This window comes from Haliotis cracherodii, unplaced genomic scaffold (assembly GCF_022045235.1).
Source record: "Haliotis cracherodii isolate W230 unplaced genomic scaffold, xgHalCrac1.p SCAF_12, whole genome shotgun sequence".
In the NCBI taxonomy this organism is placed as follows: domain Eukaryota; kingdom Metazoa; phylum Mollusca; class Gastropoda; order Lepetellida; family Haliotidae; genus Haliotis; species Haliotis cracherodii.
The window spans coordinates 26,472,059-26,486,734 of record NW_027266267.1 but is presented as its reverse complement, the minus strand read 5'-3'; the positions used below and the strand labels follow the sequence as shown (position 1 = coordinate 26,486,734).

The following is a 14,676-nucleotide window of genomic DNA, read 5'->3' as shown; positions in this document are numbered from 1 at the left end:
CGAAATGTGACAGACAGACGGACGGACGGACGGACGGACGGACGGAAGGACGGCATCCATTCCTGTATCCCCCTTCCACTTCGTGGCGGGGGATAATAATCTTGGACGCAACGTTAAACCCAATTTTCGCCTCACCTCACCACTGCTTTGAGGCACCAACAAATACGGCTTCAAAACACTGGTCACGGTTCAATTCATCAGCAGCTGTACCCTAACCTACATGCACTAAGCGGATGAGCCTTGTCATAACAGGGTCTCTAACTAAGTAAATACAAATAAGACAATATATTTATTGGACAGAGACCAGGCAACTATGTTTACAAAATTTACAGAGTGGAGAGTGACTACTTACTCTCAAACGGATAAAAGATGAAACTATTTCACTTTATAATTAGATAGTTTATTAACGAATTGTAACTGTCGATTGTACCGTGTGCCTCCTTCCCTTTCTACTATTGTAATGCTGCCAGTTTGATATGAATATATACTGACGGCAAAAAGTAACCGTGCTTCCTAAAAAGTTCCATCAAATAAAATTAAATAAAAATAATAATCTTTCAATACAAATTCATGAAAACATATCATCGACTTTAAGGTCGTGATTTACAATTTGCACGTGCATGTTCCTGCGCAGCGCACAATTTGGACATGTCCGTGATTGTTGGGAGCATGCTGCCGGTTGAGATGGTTGATTGATGAGTTTTCACTGTAATCGAAGTAGCGAAAAAGAACTCTAAATTTCGAGAAAATAATTGAAACAAGGGCAAAAGTGAGCGTGGCTCACTAATACCCCCGACCCGCCTAGTGTGTCAGTAGTTTCAAATTAAATAATGGATAGGGTTAGGGTTTGAAAAATTCATAAAAAAAATTGAAAATTAATAAAAACATTTTATTTTTTGGACTGCACCCCTCCGTATGACACAGATTATATGTACTAAGTTTGAGATGAATCCACTGAATAGTTTCAGAGAAATCGCGCGGACAAAGTTTTCGGACGGACGGACGGACGGAACCTTGGTATAACTATATACCCCCGGCCTAAAAGGTCGGGGGTATAATAACGAGAAATTTCTATCTCCAAAAAATATTAATGCTACCAACGTGGCACCATTAGGCTCTCGTATCGGTTGAGCATATTTGAACATTTTTCACCATAACGCTATTCCTTCTATGTGAGGCTCCGCACTTAACAATCAGCCCTCGTAGATTTTGCCTTTTTTCCCCACATGAATGAAATGTGAGTATGACTCGGAAACAACAACGAAGGGAGCTCATGAGCTTAGGATATATAGTTCAAGTCTAAATCACAGCGGAGTTGTACTACTATATGTCACAAAAAGCCAATATCTCTGACACCAATGTGTTATTTCTGATGGAAAAATATGTGTTAACTTATTACCGAATGACGAAGCTGTGACTTTCTTGGAACATACAAGATATTCAATATCAAATCTGAAATAGGACCCCTATTTCCTGCAACGTTGACGAAGTATTGTTTGATGAAGAATTGGTAGTGCCCCTTTTAGAGGGGGTGTTGCCAATATGTGAACCACAGAACCATGCCTTAGGGTTGTGCTGATCTATTGGTACACTGGTGTTTATATGTTATGGTTATTTGATTGGTTGGTTTGTTGTTTAACGCCGCACTCAGCAATATTCCAGCTATATGACAGCGGTCAGTAAATAATCGAGTCTGGACCAGACAATCCAGTGATTGATATCATGAGCATCGATCCATGCAATTGGGATCGATGACATGCATCAACCATATCAGCGAGCCTCACCAACCTATCTCGTTAGTCGCCTCTTACGACAAGCTCTGTCGCCTTTTACGGCGAGCATGGGTTGCTGAAGATCTATTCTAACCGGATCTTCACGGGTCTATGGTTAATTGGATACTAGTATATAAGGAGCACCCAATGTAGGCCTTATGGTGTCAGTGGAGATGTAACAGCTAATGGTTGATGATTGATGGGAAACACGACCAGCATCCACTTGTATTTTACTTGGTTCACATGTTGATTCATCATTCCACTGAAATTACAGTTGAAGTATCGTATAATATCTAATACAGTCGATTCATATATTTTTTATCTGCGCATAAAACAAAATGTCAGTCTCACGTTTTTAGAATGTAATTAACATAACTGTTTTAAACATATTGTTGATGGACATAAATGGTCAATGGGATTTACGAAACGTATCTAACTGATGTGTCCCTATCCTTACTACATTCATACATACATTGATTTTTAAATATAAACATTACGTTACAAAGAAACAAAAAGTAATATATCCATAAAAAAACATACATACATTGCATATATGAGCACATGATACTTGTACAAATACATTGATACAACAAATACATAGCAAACGTACACATGCAAAGATACATATAAAATCTAAAAGTTAAACGAGACTTACCTGTTAGTTGACGGTTGACTGTGGCTCTTATCAGCTAATCTCTACTAATGGAGGAATTATATGAGATTGCAATGCGCATGTGCGAGTCAGACTTTAAAGTACGAGTGTGTATCAGAAAATATTACTTATACCCAGAAAAAAGGTTTGGAATCCATGGGAGGGCATGTAATCCCTCCATTACTTAAGATTATCTGATAGAACCACAGTCAACCTTCAACTTACAGGTAAGTCTCGTTTAACTTTTAGCTTATCACGCAATGTTCGAGATTCCATGAGATCTCAAAGACTGATATATACTCGTATGAGCTGGGAATACACCATAAGTTGAAACCTTTATTCCAAATATATAATAAGAATGGCAATATTCAAAAGAGTTTTATTGTTAAATGTATTGTTCTCAAATACAATGGTAGTGTAGGTGACTACCCTTGACAATATAAACATCATAAGTCGCACATAAGCGTTGCATACACTGACTTAGAGTACATTGATTGACTGACAAGTCCTGCCACCTTTTCCAACCCAGCAATATTTACTCATTCACGCTGCCCAACACTGCCGATTCAAACAGACCTCTGTCCCCTACAATAGGCTTGTGATAGAATGTGGCAAATGTTCTCTCTGATGACCATTAAGCCTTTTCCAAAATGTTTGAAATGCACACCCCCTTGCAGAGGTGGAGGAGGCACGAACACTATGGGCTTTAAATACCTGAATGTCTACACCAGACTTATGAAGACCGAGTTTTGTCCATCTCGCCAGTGTGTCTCTCGACACTGCGTAGTCAGGCCTAATGTACGTTATAAATTATGTAAGCTTCTGAACAAAACGCCAAACATCTGTCACACTCCACATCTCTGTATAACGTGTTTTTGGTGGCAACATCTCGAAAACACCCTTCAGAAACCGACACACTACAGGGTGTGATCCACAAGGTCTATTATCCAATTCAATAAATATTTATAACGCACATCGTGCTGTGTGGACACGTTGTCTTCAAGCTTTCAAGCTAAATGCTGTGCGGATCGAGGGGAAAATATAATGGAACGTTGGTGAGTTCATGGTCGCTGAATCATAAGTCCACACAACAAACACAGCATGACCTTTGATGGAAACAGTGGTCATGTGACACCCGTCCCACTCGTTGTTGGAAACCTTCAGTGGATATAATTATCTTTAAAAATATTTTGTTTGTTTTGATTCAAATATGATGAATTTTAAACGAATGTGCCAAGAAAAGGCGACGTGTTTGTCGAGGATACAGATAGATAGGTTCATGAGGCACTATGTCGATTTACTCAAACCATCAGAAATCGATTGATCGTGTCATTCGATGGGTCATGGGTGTTCCCGGCAATGGTCTTTCCCGACGTGTTTTCCCAAAGTGGTGAACCTCTAAGACCTACATCGCTTCGGGCTTTCCTCCCACAACAAGCTGACACGCCGTGATATTAATTAACTTGGTAGTTATATAGCGCTAGTTTCCAGACTGACTGCTCAAAAGCGCTCTTGAAGCTCGCACAGTTGGTATGGCCGTATATATTTTGCTGAACAAGTGAGTCTTCAGATGTTGTTTGAAACTGTTAAGTTCACTGAGCATTCTGATTTCTTTGGGAAGGGCGTTCCAAAGAAGAGGACCAGCCCTTGCAAGGCAGCGATCCCCGTAGGAGATTGTTCTTGATGGTGGCACTTCAAGCAACGATTGATCACAAGATCGTAGGGTTCTTGTTGGCTGGTATTGTAAGATGAGATCCTCCAGGTAGCTTTGGAGCAAGACCATGCTGTGCCTTGAACACAAGGACGAGAACCTTGAACCGTATTCTCTGTTCTACTTTAAGCCAGTGTAGACCTTTGAGAATCGGTGTGATGTGCTCACAGCGTTTGGCTCTTGTGATTAGTCTGGCAGCAGAGTGTTGTACCCGCTGAAGCTTTTGGATCAGGTGTTTTGGTAATCCTACCAGGAGGGCATTGCAGTAGTCAAGGTGTGATAGCACGCATGCTTGTACAATAGTAGTGGCTGTCTTGGTGTTAAAGGGCAAGTTCACACGGAAATGAACCATTTTTTCTTGTACTTTTTCCACATTAAAAGTGTTAACATAGAAGTGTCATAGACAAAAATATAAAAACATCATATTTAATTAACATATTTTTTGCACTAAAACGATTTATATTTTTCACATTTACCAAGTGTTCTATTTCCATAACAAAAACACCATGGCTTATGCCCCTTGCAATATGACGTCATTGGTACCAATTGATAAACATTATGACGTCATCATGCTTTGTAAGAGCCGCTTCACGTGGTGTAGGTACAGTTTTGTGATTCTAGCATCTCAGATGCCAGCCAGAATTGTGTTATGCTGAGTCACCCTGCGCCCGAGTGTGTCGTAGACCATGTTGTTTTACCGCAAACTGGTCCTTGATATCTTTTGCGTTGAGAATAGACAGGGACCTAGTGGAATTGGCACCAATTACGTCATAATCTAAGGGGGATAACTCAGGCCTATTTCGCTCGTAAAACGAAGGCCTCATAACGGCATATCACTTTCACACTATTGTGAGCTTCCTACTTTCATTGTGAAAAAAATGAGTGTATATTTTCAAACACAGATACTAACATATTCTAAAATTGCGTTTTGTTTAGAAAAAGAAAGAAAGTGATTTTTGCGTGTACACTTCCCCTTTAAGATAGCGTCGCACTTGACTGATGTTCCTGATGTTAAGAAATGCTTTCTTTCAGACTTTGTTGATGTGTGCCTCGTAGATCAGATTTGAATCAAAGATAACCCCAAGGTTTCTTGCTTGGTTGCTTGGCTCAGTATCACACGAGACCTCGTTTGTTAGTTTGAATGACAAGTATATCTGTGTGTCATCAGCAAACAAATGGAATGTAATGCCGTGTACATGTGAGCCGACCACTTCACCAAGGGAGAGGTGTAGATTGTGAATAGCACAGGTCCCAACACTGAACCTTGGGGAACACCGTATTTTAGCTCGACCTTTTTAGATGTTGTGCCTTTCAGTTGAACAGATTGGAATCGCCAGGACAGATATGACTGCATCCACGCGAGAGCATTTCCTGTAATTCCAAACCTGTCCTCTAAGGTTGATAGAAGTATGGATTGGTCATTAGTGTCAAAGGCGGCCGATAAGTCAAGGAGAACTAATATAGCCGTTCCTTTTGAGTCCACTGCTTGTAGGAGATGTTCTGCACCTTAAACAAGTGCAGTCTCAGCACTATGAAAGCGCCTATATGCAGACTGCATATCCTCCAGTACTTTGGATATGTTCAACGAGCTGGTTTACTACTATCCTTTCCAAAACTTTGGAAATGAAGGATAAGTTCGACACAGGTCGATAGTTCTTCAAGATCTCATGGTCTAATTGAGGCTTCTTAAAGATTGGCGAAATCAGAGCAAATTTGAGGGCACTTGGCGCTTCAGCATCAGATGGAGATGAGTTCACAAGTTGTGTTATTATTGGATATAAGTGGAATACTATTCAAACCGGCGTTAAACCCAACTCACTCACTCATTACTCATTACTTCCGGTTTTGATTTGAAGTTTTTTTAGAAGAATGTTACTATGTTCAACCCAAACATCGTGAATATAGCATGCAACCGTATTATGTTTTAGGGAAATAATTGCAAACTAAAGACTATCCTGTTGATTTCCTATGTATCCAGAAGCAAAGAACACATTCGGGTGTATAAAGTCTGCCGAAAGTTGAAAAAACTGTCAAAGCAAGAAACCATGCAGAACCGTAAACTGCCGCATGAAACGGTATGAATCATACATTACATACAACGAACTACTTGAAACAATACTGTGCTTTACTCTGCAGAGCAAGCACCATACATGTGATATGAAGACAACTCATTACAAATTTCTCCTATCAAACCCGTTGTTTCACGTGTTGTTTATTGAACAAAATCATACTTTATAGAAGCCTAGTATTTAATTGTGTTGAACAATAAGTTGCAATAGCATGTGCGAAGGGAGAACGATTGAGTGCGCGTTACATGCTTGACCTCCATTCTTCACTGGAACGTTTCTCGCTGGCTGCTTGAATAACAAACGCGACATTGCAAAGGTTGTTCCTCTAGCTAAAGAAGACAATCGCTAAAAGCGCAATAATTTATTCTTACAAAATATAGACCGGTTTATGTTAGTGAAAGGAGATATATATTTCCCCGATACATTTTTTAGCTCTATTAAAAACAAAATGAACAAATTGCATGGATTATCTATATTACGAAACTAACTAAGTCACAGAATGTGACAGGCGATTAGTTAACACATGTCCTCCAGCTTAAGTCACTCTCATTTCATTTTACAGACTTCAAATTTTTTTAGAGAAACCAAAATGGCGCTCTCCTTTAGTCAAAAACAAACTAACCTTAATACTTCCCCGCCTTCAGGGCGGAATGAATCATAATAGAGTAATAAGCAAAATCATCAAAAGGAAATCCGATTCCAAACAAAACTAAATGAAACAAGGAAAGCAATATCCTGGATAGAACTTTGCTTGACATTGCGTTCCTCAACGCAATCAGTGTCAAAACATCAAAAGACAATTTGGATTTTTTAAAACCAAATACAAGAAAACAAGAGAGCAAATTCTAAATCTAATTCTTGATTCTCTGAAGGCAAAGTTAAAGGTTTGGACTGAAAGAAAGATAAACTGGAACAAGAAAAATAATTTCACTAAACAAAAATTAGCTGTTCAAATCTAATGAAAAACAGTTTTAATGCAACCAATGGCAATGATGCGAAAGACCCACCATGGATTCCAGTGAAACGTTTGGAAACAGTTGTGGTCTATACCCAGAAACTGCAACCTCGAGGAACCATATGTAGAGGAGAACAATAATAATGTACATGACAAAATAAAGTCGCTATTGTTACACCCGATTGCCGGAAAAAGGTAATTAAAACGTCCGAATCTAATACGGCGCCAGGGCCTGATGATGTTCGAAACCGGTTTTGGAAACTGTTCCCTTGTGTCCAAACACTATTACCTCTTTGTTTAAATTCAGGGGATACAGGGCATGTTCAACAATACTGCTCCAAATGAAACTCGTTTTGACCGACCCTAACCACATCCGCCCCATTACTTGTCTGAATACACACTCAGTAAAAATATTCACAGGGTGTCTTACAGATCTTGTGTCATCGTACTGCGCTTCAAATGACACTACTAACATGGAGCAGAAAGTAGCCAGAAAGGAATGTTTGGGTTCAGAAAACGATAATGAAGAGACTAAAACTTAATACCGTTACCTCTCAATGTGTTGGATAAACTCCGGAAAAGCTTATGATTTTGTACCTCACAAAAGGATTTTGAAGTCACTGGAATGTATTGACCTCCCCGAGTGACTTCTTCATTTACTCAAGTCTTTAATGAATTGCTGGTCAACTCAACTTGAGATGTATTCACAGGGGCAAGCGGTGACTTCGGAACTCATTTCTATTAGAAGAGGACTATTTCAGGGTGATTCTTTCAGTTCTTTGCTTTCCTGTTTGTCACTAAATGCTTTAAGCTTGTTGCTCAGCACAGATCCCCAACACCCCTTATTCGCCTCCTTTACATGGATGACCTTGAAATTATTGCCAATGGAGGATCCACACTAAAATAAAAAGATTCTCCTTGTCGAGTCCTTTTCCAACGATATCGGCATGTCATTTGGACGACAAATGCAATTTTCTTCATCTGAAAGGTAGAAGAGTGAGGATCAGTCAGTTTATTTGAAGACTTGGAAAAGGCTCGTATACAGCCTCAGAAGTATCCAGGGTCCCGTTCCACAAAACTGTCTCAGTGCTAAGACGATCGTAACGCCCATACTTTGTGGAACGGGTGCCAGGCCAACAAACCTGTTCTTGTCCTTTTTTTATAACTCCAATGAAATCATTTATGTTATTGAATTTTCTGTCCCTTTTGACACTAATGTGATTGACAAGATTCAGGGAAAACATGGCAAATATGCTGACCTCGCTTTCGAAATGTCACGCTTGCATCCCAGGTACCAGGTTGTCCGTACCTGTGAAGATTCCCGGGTAGAATAGGTCTTCAGCAACCCATGCTTGCCGTAAAAAGCGACTATGCTTGTCGTAAGAGGCGACTAACGGGATTGGGTGGTCAGGCTCGATGACATGATTGAAGCATGTCATCGATCCCAATTGCGTAGATCGATGCTCATGATATCAATCACTGGATTGTCTGCTCCAGACTCGATTATTTACAGACCGCCGTCATATAGCTGGAGTATTGCTGAGTGTGGCGTAAAACAACAAACAAACCAAACCAAACCACTGGAAGTTCAAGACTAGTCTCCCCGTATATTGATTCCACTATTAGCCCTTTAGCTTGTCTACCATGTGCCATCATAATGCCGCTGGATGAAGATAGGGAATATGGTAGAGTCTCAGTAGATTCCACACCCATGATATCAAAGAGATGTGACTTAGCTAAGGTCCTATTACTCTGATCATCCACTATTGCATTGACATGAATTGCTTTCTCTGGGTGACCTCGCGGATATAACCTTGCCAGAATAGGTTTTGCACTTTTAGTTTCCTGGAAAGCTCCCTCCACTCACTTGTGGACAATTGTGACACCTCTGTTTCCTTGACTTGCTCCTCCCCGCCATGAAATGGCACAGCTTGATAGCCAGCATTCCTCAACATATCTGGGTCAAGGTGCATAGCAGTTGTATGTCTGTTGCTGTTGCATTTCAAACATTTCACTGCAACGTTACAATGTTTCGCAATGTGAAGAAACGGACACCAAATTGGTGTAGCAATTTCCATAACTGATATTTTGAAGTGGTCAAAGAATGATTTGTCTCCATATATTTTTTTAGAGTACGGAGAGAGACATAGATATTTTGGTTATATAGAGTCTTAATGGCGTTTCTAACCATCTCTTGTTGAAATGAATCGACTTTAAAACATCGCTTTGGTTTTGAGATGGTCCCCTCGGGTGTGTCACTGCAGGTTGAATCAGTACACTTTTTTAACATAGTTTTTAACTTCCCTTCTGTTATCACAACTGCACGTGCAGTTCGTCAACGATACTTTTTCAAAGCATATTGTGGTCTACCTCTTTCACATTGTTTTTGTTTTAAAATGTGAAGATGTTGCAAATAATTGACTTCGCGTCGAGTGATGTTCTGATTGTTTCAGGTATAGCAATCACGTATCTATGGTTTGCTCAGCAAGCCTTACGTCACTTTTGCACCTGGCTGTTCTATGAGCGACTGGTCCTCTCTAGTATGGGATGGCGAAAATGTCAACAATATGATGATCGTTTGTTAAACAATTTTTTTATTCGGGTGTCCAAAATTATGAGACAAACCATCAGAGTTGGTCTGTCCAATTCATGACGCTGTGCACATTTTGGTTTTGTTACAATTATTAAATTTTGAGTTAGTGAGCAATTCATCGGTCTCAGATGGAATCAAACGGAATGTATCTGAACTTGCCTCAGAAGTAGAAACACAACAGCAGTTAAACAGGCCTGGCTCCTTACACTCAACAACTAACGGATGTGTTAAATCGAGTTATTGTATTGATAGACACACCCTGAAACCTAGGAGACTCGATTATTTACTGACCGCCGTCATATAGCTGGAATATTGAGTGCGGCGTTAAACAACAAACCAACCAGCAACCAACCAACAATAAAATAAATATGAGGACATGGCTTTATGGGTTTGCTAGTCTGTGTACATAGGAAACCTTTTGTCAACTCTTTTGTATTGGAGTCTGTTAGTCAAAATTGAAACAACTTAACTACAGTATCAATAAGAATATAATCGTTTAAGAAGCACATATGCTATCTACAAATCTAGTTTTTCAGATGGACGCACAGTCCCTTGTGACACATACACTGAACCCCATCAAGATTACCATATAACAATTCAATTGAAACCATTTTAACAGCTCTTGAATATATATATTTTTTAAACATTTTAGATATAAACAGTTTGTTATATTTTGATACTCTCACACAATATGTAAACATCCACTATTTTGTTATCGAAGTGATAGTGCAGCATAATGATCATTGTTAACACAATATCTGCAGCAAAGGCAGAACTCAACAAATCTGCGGAACCCCTTCGTATTTCAGACAGTGATTATGCACCTGTCATCAGATGGTTTTCCAGATCTAATGCTAAAGAAGTAGGTATAAATAAACTTTATGAATTTAGACCAACAATCAGTTACACATGGGGTCACTTTATGATGATATAGACATGGCTTTTCTGTTGAAAGAAAAAATCATGACTTCCTCCACTGTGTTCAAAGCATCATCTCTTAAGGACATTTGAACATAAGACTTACATTAAATATTTGTTTTGTTTTAAAACGTTGATTCATAAAGTATTAACACAATTTTTACAAAACAAAAAGGGGATCCTGAAGCATCCTTTGTGTTGCAAGAAACCATAGTTCAAGTGAGAAGGTAGCACCTTAATGTATAGAAGGCAGTCGTTGGATCTATCGATTGACTCATTGTTGAATCGATGTAGGGGTGAAAGAAAACTGGAAGATAACTGAAGCTTCATGTTTGCATCATTGACTATTTACTGTACTCTTTCATTAATGCTGTAACTTATTTATAAAATAAGTGGTGGCTGAGGCATACGCTGTACTAGAAACCACCAATAACCCGCTTAAGTTATCGATTGTTCTCTCTTGATATGTCTGCAATAAAGTATTTGTCTTTTCATACCGGTCTTACAATTACATTTTTGTGAAATTACGTTTTCCATATACTAGCCAGAACCTTAGCGGGTTTGAACAATACTTCTCAAGGTGTCTGTTATCAAGAGTGTCCCTTGTATCTGGTCAAAAAGTCTAACTAAAGTGATGTGGTGAGAACAAGGTGTTGACGCACGATCCCGTGATTGGCCAATCAGCTGATCAATACTTATATGGGAAGGTTGTATAAATATGAGTACAGGTTGCAGCACTTGAAGGTAGTGTTTGAGGAAAACCGTCACTGACCACACAAAGATTGGTTACTCATTTACTGTTGATTCTAACTGAAGTAGAGAACAAAGAATGATTATGCTGATAACCCCATTCCTCTTCTTTCAAGCGGTGTTCTCAATGAACTCTGTGGTTTCCAGACATGTGTATGCAAGACTCATCCCTCTGGACAACCTTAGGGCGAGTGAGACACCGTCCAGCATCAACCCGTCGGAGAGTATGCCTGACTGTACCACCGTCTGTGCATGGGATGAGGCCTGTGTTGCTGTGATGCATCATGGTGATCAGTGCTCCATCTACAGATCATCCCTGTCTCCTTCGAGTGTTTCCCTTCCCGGCGCCAGATGTTTCATCAAGCAAGGAGGTTAGAAATAATAGACTTGATTTTATATTTGGAATTTTTAGGTCACCTGAATGTCAAGTGACCTTTAGTTATTACGTGATGTTTGTCATCCGACTGTCTGGTTGTCCGTTTATCCGAGGTTAACTTTCACTGCAAGGCATATTGCGATGAAAGTGTGCTCGAGTAACCCCAGCTATTGAACATAGTCAAAGTGGTAGCGATAATTATTGTAGCCATTTTGTCAGTGTCATTTTTGTCCATGTTGTGTGAATTGTAATAATGGTAATAATGATAGACCCATGAAAATCCGGGGTCTTCAGCAACCCATGCTTGCCATAAAAGGCGACTATGATTGTTGTAAAAGGCGACTAACGGGATCAGGTGGTCAGGCTCGCTGACTTGGTTGATGCAATTCATCGATCCCAATTGCGTGGATTGATGCTCATGATGCCAGTCACTGGATTGTCTGGTCCAGACTCGATTACTTACAGACCGCCGTCATATATCTGGAATATTGCTGAGTGCGGCGTTCAACAACAAACAAACAAACAAACAAAAGTAATAATGATAGCTCAGGGCATCATGATTTGCAGTCAGCATGATTGTCACAAACGATCTGAGTAAATATATCATTTTGGTCTTTTTCCTAGAATCTATTGCACACACAAAAACTCAGCTCACTATACATGATTGCCAGAATAATGAGGTTGACTCATTTCAGGATTTATACCATGTATTTGTCCTGTGGTTGAACAGAATAATCGGAATATATTTTGTCATGATCTATCACTATCTTTGAGCGTGGTACTACCAAGGCAAGATGGTATAGATGACCAACTTCTTTGTTACAATCGTAACAATGTATCTGACATCAAGGTAGTATAGATGATCAACTGCTTCAAATCAACTGATCAATATAGCTACAATTGTAATAATGTTGCTCATTCATACCATCTAGTCACAAGTTATGATCTAGCACTGATCTAGCACTGTCTATATCCTCAGCTCTGCCACACCCAGACCCGTGTCCCGTGTCTCAAGGCTACACGTCAGTGCTGTCCCCACGCATGTGTTACAAGCTTCACATGACCATGTTGAGTTGGACAGACAGTCAGGCCCGATGTGAGAGTGAAGGCGGCCGCCTGATCATCCTCAATACAGACGAGAAACACGCCTACATTCTGACTCAAGTGGCGCCTTACCTAGCTAGTAAGTATGTTATGTCATTTAAATAGGCGATTGCAAGTTAGATAATTATTATTAAGGAGAAGTTTTGAACTAGTTTAGGTTGACATAAATTAGGTTGACATAAAAAAACAGGTTTAACCATCCCTCCTCCCTCCTTCCTTGTGAACCTATCCGACCTCTCAGGCAAACCCATTATGAACCTCCACAGCCTCATACACGTACATGAACTGTTTGTTTGTTCAAAGAGTCCATCTCTTGTAAACAATTTTGTAAATCAAGAGATTTGAAATGAGTGATCAAGTTCAAGTTTTTCTACAGCCCCCCACCAACTCACCACCTTACGATGAGGTATGTCAGATAGGAAATGTTTGTTTTGCTAATCTGATTCAACTTTAATCATGATGCACCTTTTTTGGCAGCGCATATTGGTCTGAAAGTTGATGGTGGCTCCAAAACCTGGACTGACGGATCAACCTACGTACCCGGAATAAGTCACTCCTTCACTGCGGAGTGCGGATACATGTATGACTTGTCTACCAGGGGCTATTATTGCTATTGGGGGCGCCCATTCTTGTGTGAAATACCTGTGTAAAACACATACGTAGTGTCCTCCACCAGCATCTCCTCCAAGTGAAATACACGGAAACTATGTATTGTAGACGTCCAAGGCAATGTGTTCATACTATTGTTATAGTGCAAACCATTTCAATACTTGTATTTAAGATAGTGCAAACCATTTCAAAACTTTTTCATTTATCTAAATATAACATTTCATTTATCTAAATACCTAACTGGTTCAATATGTTTCCACGTGCACCGAAATTCTATGCCCTTTGTCTGTTTAATATATTCAGCAAACATTCCACGTATCCTCTCTTATAAGCTCCGGGCAGGACCCTTAACCTCCAGCGCTATCTATAAATTTAAATTAACCCTCCTTACGTCGCCGGATCTTACGTATATATATACATACACGTGGGACAATGACCTTGCCACACGTTACGTAATACCTTGCTCTACAAAAACCCTACTGAGTCAGTCAGGGAGGCAGCAGAAGGTAAGTGACAGAGCGAGTTTCCACCCGGGAACATTGGCCACTCGGTCCCTCTGTGCGTTCTGTCACGTTATTATCAACATGTACCTTTTCGACTTATTCCAAACCATCAACAATAAACATGGCTGCTGTGGTCTTAAACTTCACCCCTGAGTTTTGTCATTCGTCATCACCCTGAGCTACCACCCGAGGGCCGAAACCTACGCCCTTGGACACTATCATGTCACACTTTGTATCCTATGGTTTTAGTTAAAGGGTAACCCTCGTTTCAGCCTATTAGTCTCAGCAATATTTCATTCAAACCTACCACTAGGTTACATCACTGTTCTAGTTTTCCACTGACTCCGCGTGACACTGTCATGCAGTTGTACATGCCTGAGACCCGTGAAGATCTGGGGTAGAATAGGTCTTCAGCAACCCATGCTTGCCATAAAAGACGACTATGCTTGTCGTAAAAGGCGACTAACGGGATCGGGTGGTCATGCTCGCTGACGTGGTTAATGCATGTCATCGATCACAATTGCGTGGATCGATGCTCATTATATAAATCACTGGATTGTCTGGTCAAGACTCGATTTATTTACAGACCGCCGTCATATAGCTGGAACATTGCTGAATGTGGGGTAAAACAACAAACAAACAAACAAACATGCCAGGGCTGACA

General features: G+C 40.0%; 1 protein-coding gene across 1 annotated transcript; it reads left to right on the top strand.

Moving 5' to 3' along the window:
• Positions 1-11,499: 11,499 nt before the first annotated feature.
• LOC139457733 (uncharacterized) lies at positions 11,500-13,550 on the top strand. The gene is made up of 3 exons (XM_071239081.1): positions 11,500-11,791; positions 12,776-12,979; positions 13,378-13,550. The coding sequence occupies exons 1-3, from the start codon at positions 11,500-11,502 to the stop codon at positions 13,548-13,550; spliced, it is 669 nt and encodes a 222-aa protein (XP_071095182.1).
• The last annotated feature ends 1,126 nt before the right edge of the window (positions 13,551-14,676 follow it).

Coding starts and splice junctions, on each gene's coding strand:
- LOC139457733 (XM_071239081.1), top strand. CDS start 11,500: ATGATTATGCTGATAACCCCATTCCTCTTCTTTCAAGCGGTGTTCTCA. Junction 11,792..12,775: donor ATGTTTCATCAAGCAAGGAG/GTTAGAAATAAT, acceptor CTATATCCTCAG/CTCTGCCACACCCAGACCCG. Junction 12,980..13,377: donor AGTGGCGCCTTACCTAGCTA/GTAAGTATGTTA, acceptor CTTTTTTGGCAG/CGCATATTGGTCTGAAAGTT.